Genomic DNA, 12,869 nt, shown 5'->3' with positions numbered 1-12,869 from the left:
GGCCTCTGGGGTGCCCCAAGGAAAGGCACCCTGGGGAAGGCAAATGCCACTTGACAACAATCTTCGCCCTCTACAGTGTGTTGGCACTCTCTCCACCCTCCCTGAATGACTGGGTTCACAGCCCAATGCCCTCAGGCCCCAGGGCCTATCTGCTCAATCTGCCCAATCTGCCCCTCCCCTCTGTGAGTGAGCTGGATACCCCTGGTCCTGCAAGTGAGCCCTGAACCTCCCTCTCCCACACACACATGCACACGCACGCACTCACACGCACAGAACTGTGCCCCCACGCCCACCTGCAGAGAGCCACACTGTTCAACAAGACTGAGCATGAGTGGGTCTTGCTGGCCGCCAGGGGACACCAAGCTCCCCCACACCACATTCCAGCAGCAAGACTCTCCCATCTCTAGATCCCTGCAAGTAGAACAACCCAGATCGGATTTCCAGGAGCACCGCCTTCTCCACGGGCTTTTATTATTTTAACACAGGTACTTTATAAAATGATGTGATTTCGTGCCTAAGATTTCTCATTAGTAAATATACACATTAAAATAAAAAGCATCATATCAGCCCAGTGTCCTCATTTCTGGTTTTGAAAAACACCTCAGTTTTCTGCTTCAGTTCTGGGCCTGAAGCCTCCCTGACCTGCCCAACTCATAGGTTCTGTGCCTTTTTGTCACTCTAAGCTGTTACCCTGAAAAGAATAGTTGCTACCCACAATTTCCTTCTCAGCTTTTCTTCAAAAGCCTGCAAGGTGAAGTTTTAAAGTAGTGACAGTAACAAAGTGCCCGCCAGGGAGCTGTTAATTATCACAGTAGGACACTGTACTCCCTGATCTCATCCACCATCCCTCGCACACAGCATTAGGTCTAGTCCTGCCCAGGGCCTACCCATCATGTTGCAGAAACCAGACCTGCAGCAGTCATGATGACATGCCTTTGAAAAGTTTGCCAGCAACACAAGTGCCCAGGAAAAGGCTCACCCAGCTTCCGTGGCCCTAGACAGCTCTCAACCTACATGCTGTGCTACCACCAGGCCAAGGCCCTGGGAAAGTAACTGGTGCAGATGGACTCCACAACAAATGGGAAAACCTAAGCTTCCTAATATGTAATTAAACAGAAAGGGAACGACACAGTAGGAAAGCAAAGCTCATACCTGAGAAGCCAGCACACAAGACAGTGGTTCTTAAGGATAAAATCTGCTCTCTCACCCTCATTATTCAGTATATAGGACACCATTTCCTTCTATCAGGTGGAGTCATCAGATTTGATACCAGCCTGTACCATCCAGGGTAGGAAAGGGGCACCTTACTACTTAGGAGGCAGAGGGAGAGAGTACCTTGGGAAGGCAGTTTGGGATTCTCTATAGACTACAAATGTACCTATCTTTTTTTTTTTACAGCAACAGAGAGAGAGTCAGAGAGAGGGATAGATAGGGACAGACAGACAGGAATGGAGAGAGATGAGAAGCATCAATCATCAGTTCCTCGTTGCGACACCCTAGTTGTTCATTGATTGCTTTGTCCTATGTGCCTTGACCGCAGACCTTCAGCAGACCAAGTAACCCCTTGCTCGAGCCAGCGAAGCCAGGCTCAAGCTGGTGAGCTTTTTGCTTAAGCCAGATGAGCCCGCGCTCAAGCTGGCGACCTCGGGGTCTCAAACCTGGGTCCTCCGCATCCCAGTCCGATGCTCTATCCACTGCGCCACCACCTGGTCAGGCAAATGTACCTATCTTTTGACCTGGCAACTCATTTTTGGAACTTCTCCTACAGATAAATGAGATTTATTATGTTTGGGGACGTCAAGAGACACCAGGGACAGGGCACAGAGGGACAACCATGTGAAAAGGCAGCAAGAGGATAGCCATCTATAAGTCAAGGAGAAAGGCCTCTAGGCAAACTAGCTCTCCTGAAACGTTGATCTCGGAATCCCAGCTCCAAAACTGTATAAAAGAAGTTATCTGTTTCTTATGCTACAGTATTTGTCATAGAGGCCCAAGCAGACTGAGACAGCCACCTCCTGTCACTGTTGTCACTGGTTTCCTTCCCATACTCATATCCCTCCTTCCTTCCTACAGGTTGTGGAAGCAACTCAAAACCAAGGCCAAGTGCACAGATCCCTGTGGGAGATGCTCAGGGTCAGAGCCCACAGAGCGCCTTGTAGTAGCTACCCCAAATCCTGAAAACACTTAACATCTTCCATATTCTAAATATTTGCTAATGTTTAGGCTATTTTGGCAAAAAGATTCCACCTAATAGGCCTGCCAAGTTAAGGATGATGTGAATTCACAGCAGTCGGCCAAAAAAGCGATTCATTTTCAATTATATCCTGCATACACAGCAACATACTTTTAAGTTATTCTTCTCCTGGGAAACTCTCTGTGGGGAGAGAACTGGAGAGTAGAAGTGAAGTTTTACACTCCACTGTATAGCCTTCTGTTTAACTTGTCTTTTAAAGCTTTTTAAACCATGTACTGCCTAATCATAAGGCCTGACCTGTGGTGGTGCAGTGGGATAAAATGTCGATCTGGAACACTGAGGTCGCTGGTTCGAAACTCCTGGCTTGCCTAGTCAAGGCACATATGGGAGTTGATGCTTCCTCTCCTTCCCAGTCTCTCTTTTTATCTCTCTCTCTCTCCCTCTCTCCTCTCTAAAATGAATTAAAAGTTCAAAACCCTGGGCTTGCCTAGTCAAGGCACATATGACAGTTGATGCTTCCAGCTCCTCCCCCCTTCTCTCTCTCTCTGTCTCTCTCTCCTCTCTGTCTCTCTCTCTCCTCTCTAAAAATGAATAAAATAAAATAAAAAATTAAAATGAATTAAAAAAAATAAAAAAAGAACCCTCTCCAACTAAAAAACAAACAAGCATAAGATAAAAATGAAGTAATGTAACCAGACTTTATTTTTAATCTGAATGGAATACAGGACAGAATGGGTGGGTACTCCTTGCTTGTGATGTCAACTGGAATTCGGCTTTTTATCCTCTTAGGAAATAAAATAAAATAAATCAAATGAGCACGGCTGTCCCAACACAAAAGGAAATTCCTTAACCTTTGTAATTTAGTAGTTCAAACATTATAGCCTGCATGTTTTCTCTTATTATCTAAGGACAGTTAAAACATACACCTCAGAGAAGAGAGAATTAGAGGACAGGGTTGACTCTGCTCCATGTGGGTATTTCCATCAGTGTCACAGAACAATTAGAAAAATTCCAGCCTTCAGCCTCTTAAGGAAAGAGAACTCACACACAGGAGACTGTGAGAGCCCAAAGAAATTGACATCTGCCCAGTACCATGTGTGAGCATCCCCCTCCTCCTCTCCTAGCATATGACCATGGTAAGACAAGGAAGCTCTCGGGAAACAGGGCTTCACAAAACTGCAGCACTCCCTCCCTTTTCGGACATGACAGAGAGGTGTAGAGCAGGTAATAAGTAAGACCAAGGAACACTTACACGACTTGTGGCTAACAGGAACTGCTTTGGCCCTGTGACATCTATGCTCTTGCTGAGTTACTATGGTCCTCCCCCATCAGCACTGAGCTCCATCTGATCTCAAATACTTAGAAATAAGTGCTCTTTGCCTGACCTGTGGTGGCGCAGTGGATCAAGCATCAACCTGGAATGCTGAGGTCGCCGGTTCAAAACCCTGGGCTTGCCCGGTCAAGGCACATATGGGAGTTGATGCTTCCTGCTCCTCCCCCCTTCTCTTTCTATTTCTCTCTGTGTCTCTCTTCTCTAAAATGAATTAAAAAAATTAAAAAAAAGAAATAAGTGCTCTAACCCAAAAACCGCTGAGTTAAAATAGCGCAGATGCCTTAACTTACACAAAACCCTGACACTCTATGGGCATGCTAACCTTTATTTCTGCCACCACACGGCTGGAGAAATAGTTTGGAAAACAAGATGGCACAGTGACTGGGCCACCAACTCTGGAACCAGAGTGGTCAAGTACAGGGTCTGGCTCTGCCCTTCTAAGTGGACTGAGATCGGCATTGCTTTCTCCCACCTCCCTAATCTATCACCAATGAATTTCATGTAACCCTCTTATGTCTTCCCCTTTGATTCTGATCAAGTGGTGAAACTGCCATTTTCCAGAGTATTTTCTCGATCTGATGAGATTTTGCTTCCTAGCAATTGTCAATAGCTTGGCTCAAAAAAACTCATAAAAATTCTTTTTAAAAATTAATACAATAAATAAATAAAGTGATTGGGATCAGCTTCCAGACTCCTGGCCAGTAGATAAGGGTGGGGAAAATGCTCCCAGCCCCATCACAGGTCCTGGGCACACAAATGGCCCTATGTGTTAGTTGTGTATTGTAATTGTTACTGTCACTATATTATTGGCATGCAAGTGTAAGTTGTGTGTTCAACACTGTAATTATTCAACATTAGCGTTTCATACCTGACACTCAGACATTGCCATGGTTTTGTATGGAAAAGAATCAGACGCTTACTATCATCAGTTAAAGCAAAATAGCTTCCAGACTTGGAGAAGGTGGACGCTAGGATGATGTCACTCCCCTTCTCCACAGGCTGTCCGTCCTCCCTGCGAAAGAAAAGGAGAACGGTGAGGCATTACCTGAGTAAATAAGGCTGCGTTTCTACAGGCCAATCTCATTCATTTATAATGTGGGAAGAGATAGAAAAGGCTATAATGTTCATGTAGCCAAAATATCACACCTATTAAGGAGATATGTGGAGGTTCAAAGAGTTCTAATGTTTAAGGAGTAAAATCTAACTAAATAAGGGACAAATATACGGTGACAGAAAATGATTTGACTTTGGGTAACAGGCACACAACACAATCAACAGTTCAATTGCTATAGAAATGTTTACCTGAAACCTATGTACTCTTATTGATCGATATCACCTCATTAAATTTAATTTCTAAATTAAAAAAAAAATCTAACTAAACAAAAAAAATCTCTCAGTATACAAACCAAAATCCAAAGAACTGAGCTGGAAGGACCCTCAGTGACCATATGGCCCATTCTCTCATGGACATGAATTAATTCAAGACTAGAGGAAGGGATTAATTAAATCAATTAAAAAAAAAAAGGAGCCTGGATGGTTAGCTCAGTTGATTAAGAGCATCATCCCAAACAAGGTTACAGGTTCAATCCCGGTTCAGGGCACACACAGGAAGCAACCAAAGAATGCACAACTGAGTGGGTAAACAAATGGGTGCTTCCCTTCCCGCTCCCCTCTTTCTCCCTTCCTGTGTCTCTCTAAAAATTAAAAAAATTAAGCCCTGGCCAGATAGCTCAGTTGGCTGGAGTGTTGTTCCAGAGCACGGAGGTTGCCCGTTTGATTCCCCAGTCAGGGCACACAAAGGAGCAGCATGCTGTTCCTGTCTCTCTCTCTCCCTGCCTCTCTCAAAAAAAAAGAGACACAAAGACTAATTCTACTAAAGAAAGTCACCATATAAAATCACCACACTTTGCTTTTCTTTCCTTTCAATTAGCTAAAGTTAATTTCACACACTTTACACGATGCACTTAAAACCGATTGCTAGCCTGGCCTGTGGTGGCGCAGTGGACAGAACACTGACCTGGAACACTGAGGTCTCTGGTTCGAAACCCTAGGCTTGCCTGGTTAAAGCACAGGACAAGCAAGCAATAAACAACAAAAATGAAGCAACTCTGAGTTGATACTTCTTGCTCCCTGCCCCCGTTCTCTCTCTGTAAAATCAATAAATAAAATTTTAAAAATAAGTAAATAAAACCAATTGCTATTTCAAGGGGCCACTAAAATCATTACTGGCCTGACCAGGTGGTGGCGCAGTGGATAAAGCGTCAGACTGGGATATGGAAGGACCCAGGTTCGAGACCCCGAGGTCGCCAGCTTGAGCGCGTGTTCATCTGGTTTGAGCAAAAGCTCACCAGCTTGAACCCAAGGTTGCTGGCTTGAGCGAGGGGGTTACTCGGTCTGCTGAAGGCCCACGGTCAAGGCACATATGGGAGAGCAATCAATGAACAACTAAGGTGTCGCAACGAAAAACTTATGATTGATGCTTCTCATCTCTCTCCGTTCCTGTCTGTCTGTCCCTGTCTATCCTTCTCTCTGACTCTCTGTCTCCGTAAAAACCCTGGGCTTGCACAGTCAAGGCACACATGACAAGCAGTCAAGCAGTCAATGAACAACTAAAGTGAAACAACTGTGATTTGATACTTCTCATTCCTCACCTCCCCACACCGTAAAAATAATAAATAAAATCTTTTTAAAAAATTCATTACTGACAGTAATTAAAAGCACTTAGAAAAGTCTTAATATTATTTTTTTTTTTCATTTATTTTTTACAGAGTCAGAGAGAGGGATAGATAGGGACACAGACAGGAACGGAGAGAGATGAGAAGCATCAATCATCAGTTTTTCTTTGCGACACCTTAGCTGTTCATAGATTGCTTTCTCATATGTGCCTTGACAGTGGGCCTTCAGCAGACCGAGTAACCCCTTGCTCAAGCCAGCGACCTTGGGTCCAAGCTGGTGAGCTTTACTCAAACCAGATGAGCCCACACTCAAGCTGGCGACCTCGGGGTCTCAAACCTGGGTCCTCCACATCCCAGTCCGACGCTCTATCCACTGCACCACCGCCTGGTCAGGCAAGTCTTAATATTCTTAATGCCTAATTTAAGAATTAGTCCCATAGTTCTTTCCTGAGGTGGTACCTGGTTTTTCTATAGAGCAAGGTAAAGAGAAATGAATAATTCAGCAAAAAGACGACAATCTCCTTCTTAGGCTATTAGGCCCCGTTCCCCAAACCATGAATCAAGTCTTGAATGTACTTCCCCAATATCTCACCCTTTATTTTCTTGTGACTTCTTTTCTGCAATACAGCAATCATATATGAAGAGGCTGTCATCATCACTAAAGAAAAATGATAAAGATTTTAAAAGAAGCACTTTGTTAATAAAAATGCTCTTTTCTTTTATCTCCCTGGAAAAGAATATATTTGCATACTCATAAATTAAGGGTCTCAGCCACAACAGGACACCATCCAGGTATGCTACTTCACAAAATAGTGATGGAGCTTTATTTGCCTAATCTCTGTTTAGATTTGCCACACACAACTGGCATAGTTCTTTTTCTTTTTTGTATTTTTCTGAAGCTGGAAACGGGGAAGCAGTCAGACAGACTCCCGCATGCGCCCAACAGGGATCCACCCAGCATGCCCACCAGGGGGCGATGCTCTGCCCATCTGGGGCGTCGCTCTGTTGCGACCAGAGCCACTCTAGCGCCTGAGGCAGAGGCCATGGAGCCATCCTCAGCATCCAGGGCCAATTTTGCTCCAATGGAGCCTTGGCTGTGGGAGGGGAAGAGAGAGACAGAGAGGAAGGAGAGGGGTAGGGGTGGATAAGCAGATGGGTGCCTCTCCTGTGTGCCCTGGCCGGGAATCGAACCCGAACTTCCACACGCCCAGCCGACGCTCTACCACTGAGCCAACCGGCCAGGACCTTGCATAGTTCTGTACAAAAAATATTTAGTAAAGAGAGAACAAAAGCTCAACAGGAAGTAATATACTATTATTTCAGGCACTAGGATATCAATGCACAATGGTTATGTTAGGAGAAATTGTATTCTGGTATTTTCAGTGGGTTTTTTGAACCTAAATTTAAAATTCCTATTTCTTGTATAGAAAAATGTCTCTCTTACCCCAAAACAACTCCCATGGCTGCCAAGCACTGACCAATACAGGAGCCACCTATCTTCCTCATCGGACCCTAAGTTCTCTATGGCTTACTCTACCCACGCACCCCTAGTGCCTGGCATGGGGAAGGCATCTTGTACAAATTTAGAGCTTTTAAAGTGGCTGCACTTTAAACTCTTTTTGCATGGAGCACTATACCTATAGAAAAGAGTAGTAGTCATCCAAGTCAGAAACTGCTGGCCATTAGGGAAGCAAGTAGTGAATGATGTCTCCCTGTGGCAGTATATTAGATACTGGGAGCCTCTAAAAAAAACAATCAGGGATACATGAAATGTGTGAGTAAATTTTTTGTGAAATCTAAATTTAACACTCTGTTGGATTTCTGAAACCAAACGCTTTAACAGTGAGCACTGATAGTGCATTTGTTAGGCAGTAATCTGTTTCAAGTATGATCATCAAAACCCTGAAAAAAGAAACAACCACTGCCAATATCCATGAAGCTCCTGATTCCTGATTTAAAAATTCCGGGCGGTGTGTACACACTGGGAAACGATGAGGAAAGAGTGTTAAATTACGGAAAGCAAAAACAGAACTGTGTGAAGGGCCACCAGCGAGGTGAGTCATGCGGAGTCCAAGTACACCCTCGAGTAAGGAGTTGTCGCATAAGACCCTCGGAATCCTGAAAAGCAAGTAGGGCAGGGGTCGAAAGACGCAGAAGAGTATGAGGGAGCAGAAACCACCACCTTAAAGAGAAGCGAAAGAGAATGCGCCCGGAGATCACAGTCCGAACACGTTCCCGGATATTAAACCTCTCCAACCAGGCAGGCCAGGGCCTTCTATTTCCCCACGTTCGGGTCCGGCGGGCGTTTCCGGGACCCTGCATTGGCTCTAGCCTGGACCACATCGCTTCACAGAGCGAGGCCCCGCCTGGCCCCCGCGGAGACTTGCTAGCGAGGGGGCGGGGCCCTGGGCCGGCGACGGGGGCGCTACCCGGGCAGTTTTTGGGAGATGGGCTGAGAGAGCTGACGCTCCACGGAGCAGGCACTTGGCCGGGCCTATGAGACGTTGGAGGTCCAGAAAACAGTGGCGGGACTCCCGCGGAGCACCCCAGCTCGGGCGCAGCCCGGCGGCGCAGGGAAATCGGAGTCTCCAGGTCCCGACACGCGCCCGTAGTGGGCTTCCTCCTCTAAGTCCAGACCCCTCACCTGTTTTCAGTGGTGGTGGCCAGGAACCGGCTGCCTCCCCGTACCACCAGCGCCTGCCCACATAGCGCCAACCCAACAGAACTCGCCATGAGCCCGGCCGTCGCGCCAATACTCACTTGCGTCACCCGGCGCGGGAAAGTGATCTAACACGCAGACGCTACGAGGTGACGTAGTCCGGGTCTGCCGCCGAGGAAGCGCTAGCCGGGCCGTGCTAAAATAGCCTCTTTCGCCATCCAAGGTGTGTTTGATCTCTTTTGGCGACTCAGGGTCTGTCCCTAATCAAATCTGTCAAGATGGAATACATGCCACACGTGATAACGTTTGCTTAATATTGGTCCTTTCTCCAGTCTAAGGCTCGCTCTGGACCTTTCTTGCGCTGTAGCTAGGCCACTTGGACTGACTGGTACCTATTCAGTTCTCAGCAGGTAGTCCTTAAAAAACAAAAAACAAAAAAAAACAAAAACAAAACAGCCCTGGCTGGTTGGCTCAGTGGTAGAGCATCGGCCTGGCGTGCAGGAGTCCTTGGTTCGATTCCCGGCCAGGACACACAGGAGCGGCGCCCATCTGCTTCTCCACCCCTCCCCTCCTTCCTCTCTGTCTCTCTCTTCCCCTCCCGCAGCCAAGGCTCCATTGGAGCAAGGTTGGCCGGGCGCTGAGGATGGCTCTATGGCCTCTGCCTCAGGCGCTAGAGTGGCTCTGGTCGCAACAGAGCGATGCCCCAGATGGGCAGAGCATCGCCCCCTGGTGGGCATGCCGGGTGGATCCCGGTCGGGCGCATCCCGGTCGGGCGCATGCAGGAGTGTGTCTGACTGCCTCCCCTTTTACAACTTCAGAAAAATACAAAAAACAAAAAAAAAACAATGAGAAGCTTTGAGTTCAAATGCAGGTATAAGATGTGATGCGGGTGTGCGTGTCTGAGGTGGGTGTTGGGCAAACAAGTTTGTAATAAGTGTTTTTTAGGTTTGCTTGCTTCTATTGGGGCAGCGCCATATGTGTATAGCCAAAGGAAGGCTGCAGGTGCTTGTCCTCTGGGCGGCAGATTGCAATTTGCGGATTGCCTACCTCCTTGGGGAAGGGCGATTGTTTGCTAGAGAGGGAGGGAGAGAGAGAGAGAGAGTGCTGAGGGCCTTGGGAGCCCTGGGATTTTGGCCCAGCCTGTTTGGCTGGGACGCTGAAGCCAGTGGAGAGGGAGAGTACAGAGAATGAGTTAGGGCTTTGGGAGCCCTGAGTGAGAGGGAAGCAGTCTCCCCTGCCTGTTTGCTCGTCTGCTGTAAGAGACTTTAATAAACAGAATGGCCCACAATTTTCTGGCTCCCCAGTTCCTTTACCATCGCCCAAATCCAATGAGAACCTGCATGGCCATAGCAGCAGCCCCTGGCCTAAACCGTGGGCTAAATGCTAAGGTTGCCGGAAGTGAACACTTGTAACCTATGCATTTAGACAAGCCAGAGGCGCCCCGGGTGGTCATTTTCAACCCAAGATATGGCTCAATCAGTATTTGCTAAGTTAATAAATGGAACAAGTAATTGACTGTTCTTTTGCTCATAGAGTGGCTTCGCCATTCACCAGTTGCACAGATGACTTCTTGGGACTAGTGGCCCACATATTCCATACTCTTTTTTTTTATTTTTATTTTTTTTATTTTACAGAGACAGAGAGAGAGTCAGAGAGAGGGATAGATAGGGACAGACAGGCAGGAACAGAGAGATGAGAAGCATCAATTATTAGTTTTTTCGTTGCGACACCTTAGTTGTTCATTGATTGCTTTCTCATATGTGCCTTGACCGTGGGCCTTCAGCAGACCGAGCAACCCACTGCTTGAGCCAGCGACCTTGGGTCCAAGCTGGTGAGCTTTGCTCAAACCAGATGAGCCCACGCTCAAGCTGGAGACCTCAGGGTCTCGAACCTGGGTCCTTCCACATCCCAGTCCGATGCTCTACCCACTGCGCCACCGCCTGGTCAGGCTATTCCATACTCTTTGGGACATAAATCCCATCATTTCACTCCCCTGCTTAAATCATAAAGTGGTTTCTCATTGCTCTAAGGATAAAGACCAAACCGTAATTACACAGTATGGAACTACATGGGGTCTGGCCCAGACCTACTTTGCAGCCTCATTCCCTACCAGGACCGGTTCATAGTGTTCTAGCTGTGCCTGCCCTTCCAGTTTGTTGGCACAATGCTGTCGCTGGCTTGCTTCCCATACTCTCATCCCTCCTTCTCCCCATAGATTGTGGAAGCAACTCAAAACCAAAGCCAAGTGCAAAGGTCCCTGTGGAAGATGCTCAGGTTCAGAGAGATGACTACCTTAAGCTGACTGATTGTGCCCTGCTGTTGCTGGAGAGGATCTGGAAGTTCCAGATCCTGAGAAAGAGGGTGACGTGGGCTACTGAATTCTAGATCAGGCTCCCTAAGTGGCAGCTGTGGCTTATCAACTTCAATTTTGTTAGTCACCTGTAAAACAAGCACACTTCACAAAGACTAGCATAAACTTTTCCCTGGGACAACAAAGTTCATTTGATTTGAGCAAAGGATAATTCTACCACCATGTTTTGTTTCCTTTTCCCTATAAGGATGTTAATAGAATAAGCCTCTCAATGTTATTACTAAATGTTATTCTTGCTGTTAAAATGTAACAGTATTTTGTAGACCACCTGTAAACAGGATGAGCTTGACAGGCACGCAATCATAAATGTAGCCTACTGCAAAAAAGAAGTCAATGTATAATTAACCAAAAAAAGTATATAAACAATGGCTAAGCCTCCTTTCTGAAGAGACAGAATTTTGGATATGAACCTTGTCTCTTTTACCTTGGGGCAACCAAATCCTGTTCATGACTACAGCACTGCAGCAAAGGCCTTGAGTTTGTTTACAGGGACAAATGACTCCTTTCTCATTGTTACTCTAAGAGGGAAAGAAAGTTGTTGTCTTTGCCTCCCAGGGTGGATGGTGATAGGTTTCATTGCATTCGCTTGATCCCTTTTGGTAAGGTTGTGGGGGACCTATTTCTTTTGGGTTTTTTAAAATTTATGTATTTGTATTTATTGATTTTAGAATGAGGAAGGGAGAGACAGGAACATCAATCTGTTTCTTTCTGTCCCCTGACCGGGGATCAAACTGATAACCTCTGTGCTTTGGGAGGATACTCTAAACAACCGAGCTATCTGGCCAGGGCTCTGTTTATTTTGCCACCTGAATTACTCTCCAGGCGTTAGCCCGGTGAAGTTGGAAATGCAGGTACGTTCAACTTGGATGTAATACTTGAGGGCACTGGGTATGGCAGTAGCCAGGGCAGGGAGACATGATCAATAGGGGAGAAGGAAGCCAATTACTAAATATATCTACCCCACGATGCGGAACTTTGCTTAAAATCTGCATTGAAAGCTATAAACATTCAAGTAAAATAAACTTGCATTTCTGGCCTGACCAGGTGGTGGCGCAGTGGATAGAGCATTGGACTGGGATGCCCAGGACCCAGGTTCGAGACCCTGAGGTCACCAGCTTGAGCGCGGGCTCATCTGGTTTGAGCAAAAAGTTCACCAGCTTGGACCCAGGGTCGCTGGCTCAAGCAAGGGGTTACTCGGTCTGCTGAAGGCATTTAAGTTTCCAATAAGTTTTCACTATATTTAAGTTTTTAAAGGCTATTCTCATACTATTACATTCTCATACTCTTACATATGAGAAAGCAATCAATGAACAACTAAGGTGCCGCACTGCGGAACGAAAAACTAATGATTGATGCTTCTCATCTCTCCATTCCTGTCTGTCCCTGTCTATCCCTCTCTCTGACTCACTCTCTGTTTCTGTAAAAAAAAAAAAAAAAAAAAAAATTATAAAAAGATATTCTGCACATTTAAAAAAAAATCCAAAAACTTGCATTTCTGATCTGCCTGACTCCAGTGTTAGTGTTGTCACAGGCCAAAAATGCGTCCACGGTACAGCCTAAGGTTGTTCTATTTGAGAAGCAGTTAACGGATGACCCCAAAAGACTACGCCGATGGAACAATGGTGTCTGACCTGACA

General features: G+C 46.2%; 1 protein-coding gene across 5 annotated transcripts in view; it reads right to left on the bottom strand.

Annotated features, from left to right (window-relative positions):
• Positions 1 to 8,943, bottom strand: part of WDR4 (WD repeat domain 4) — a 58,711-nt gene extending 49,768 nt beyond the window's left edge. For 3 of the 5 annotated variants that reach the window (XR_010749322.1, XM_066370110.1, XM_066370106.1), the window contains exons 1-3: positions 8,847 to 8,943; positions 6,795 to 6,860; positions 4,396 to 4,539 (exon numbers count right to left, since the gene is read on the bottom strand). Coding sequence is in view for 3 of the 5 variants with exons in the window: in XM_066370110.1 (XP_066226207.1) it covers positions 4,396 to 4,539; positions 6,795 to 6,860; positions 8,847 to 8,935 (299 nt within the window). In the remaining 2 variants the exon portion in view is untranslated. Of the gene's footprint in view, positions 1 to 4,395; positions 4,540 to 6,794; positions 6,861 to 7,839; positions 7,858 to 8,846 lie in introns of those variants that run through there. The other 2 variants (XM_066370107.1, XM_066370108.1) reach the window with 2 other exon arrangements.
• Positions 8,944 to 12,869: the final 3,926 nt, after the last annotated feature.

The sequence above is a fragment of the Saccopteryx leptura genome, chromosome 2 (assembly GCF_036850995.1).
Source record: "Saccopteryx leptura isolate mSacLep1 chromosome 2, mSacLep1_pri_phased_curated, whole genome shotgun sequence".
In the NCBI taxonomy this organism is placed as follows: Eukaryota; Metazoa; Chordata; class Mammalia; order Chiroptera; family Emballonuridae; genus Saccopteryx; species Saccopteryx leptura.
This window is presented reverse-complemented; position numbering and strand designations above follow the sequence as displayed.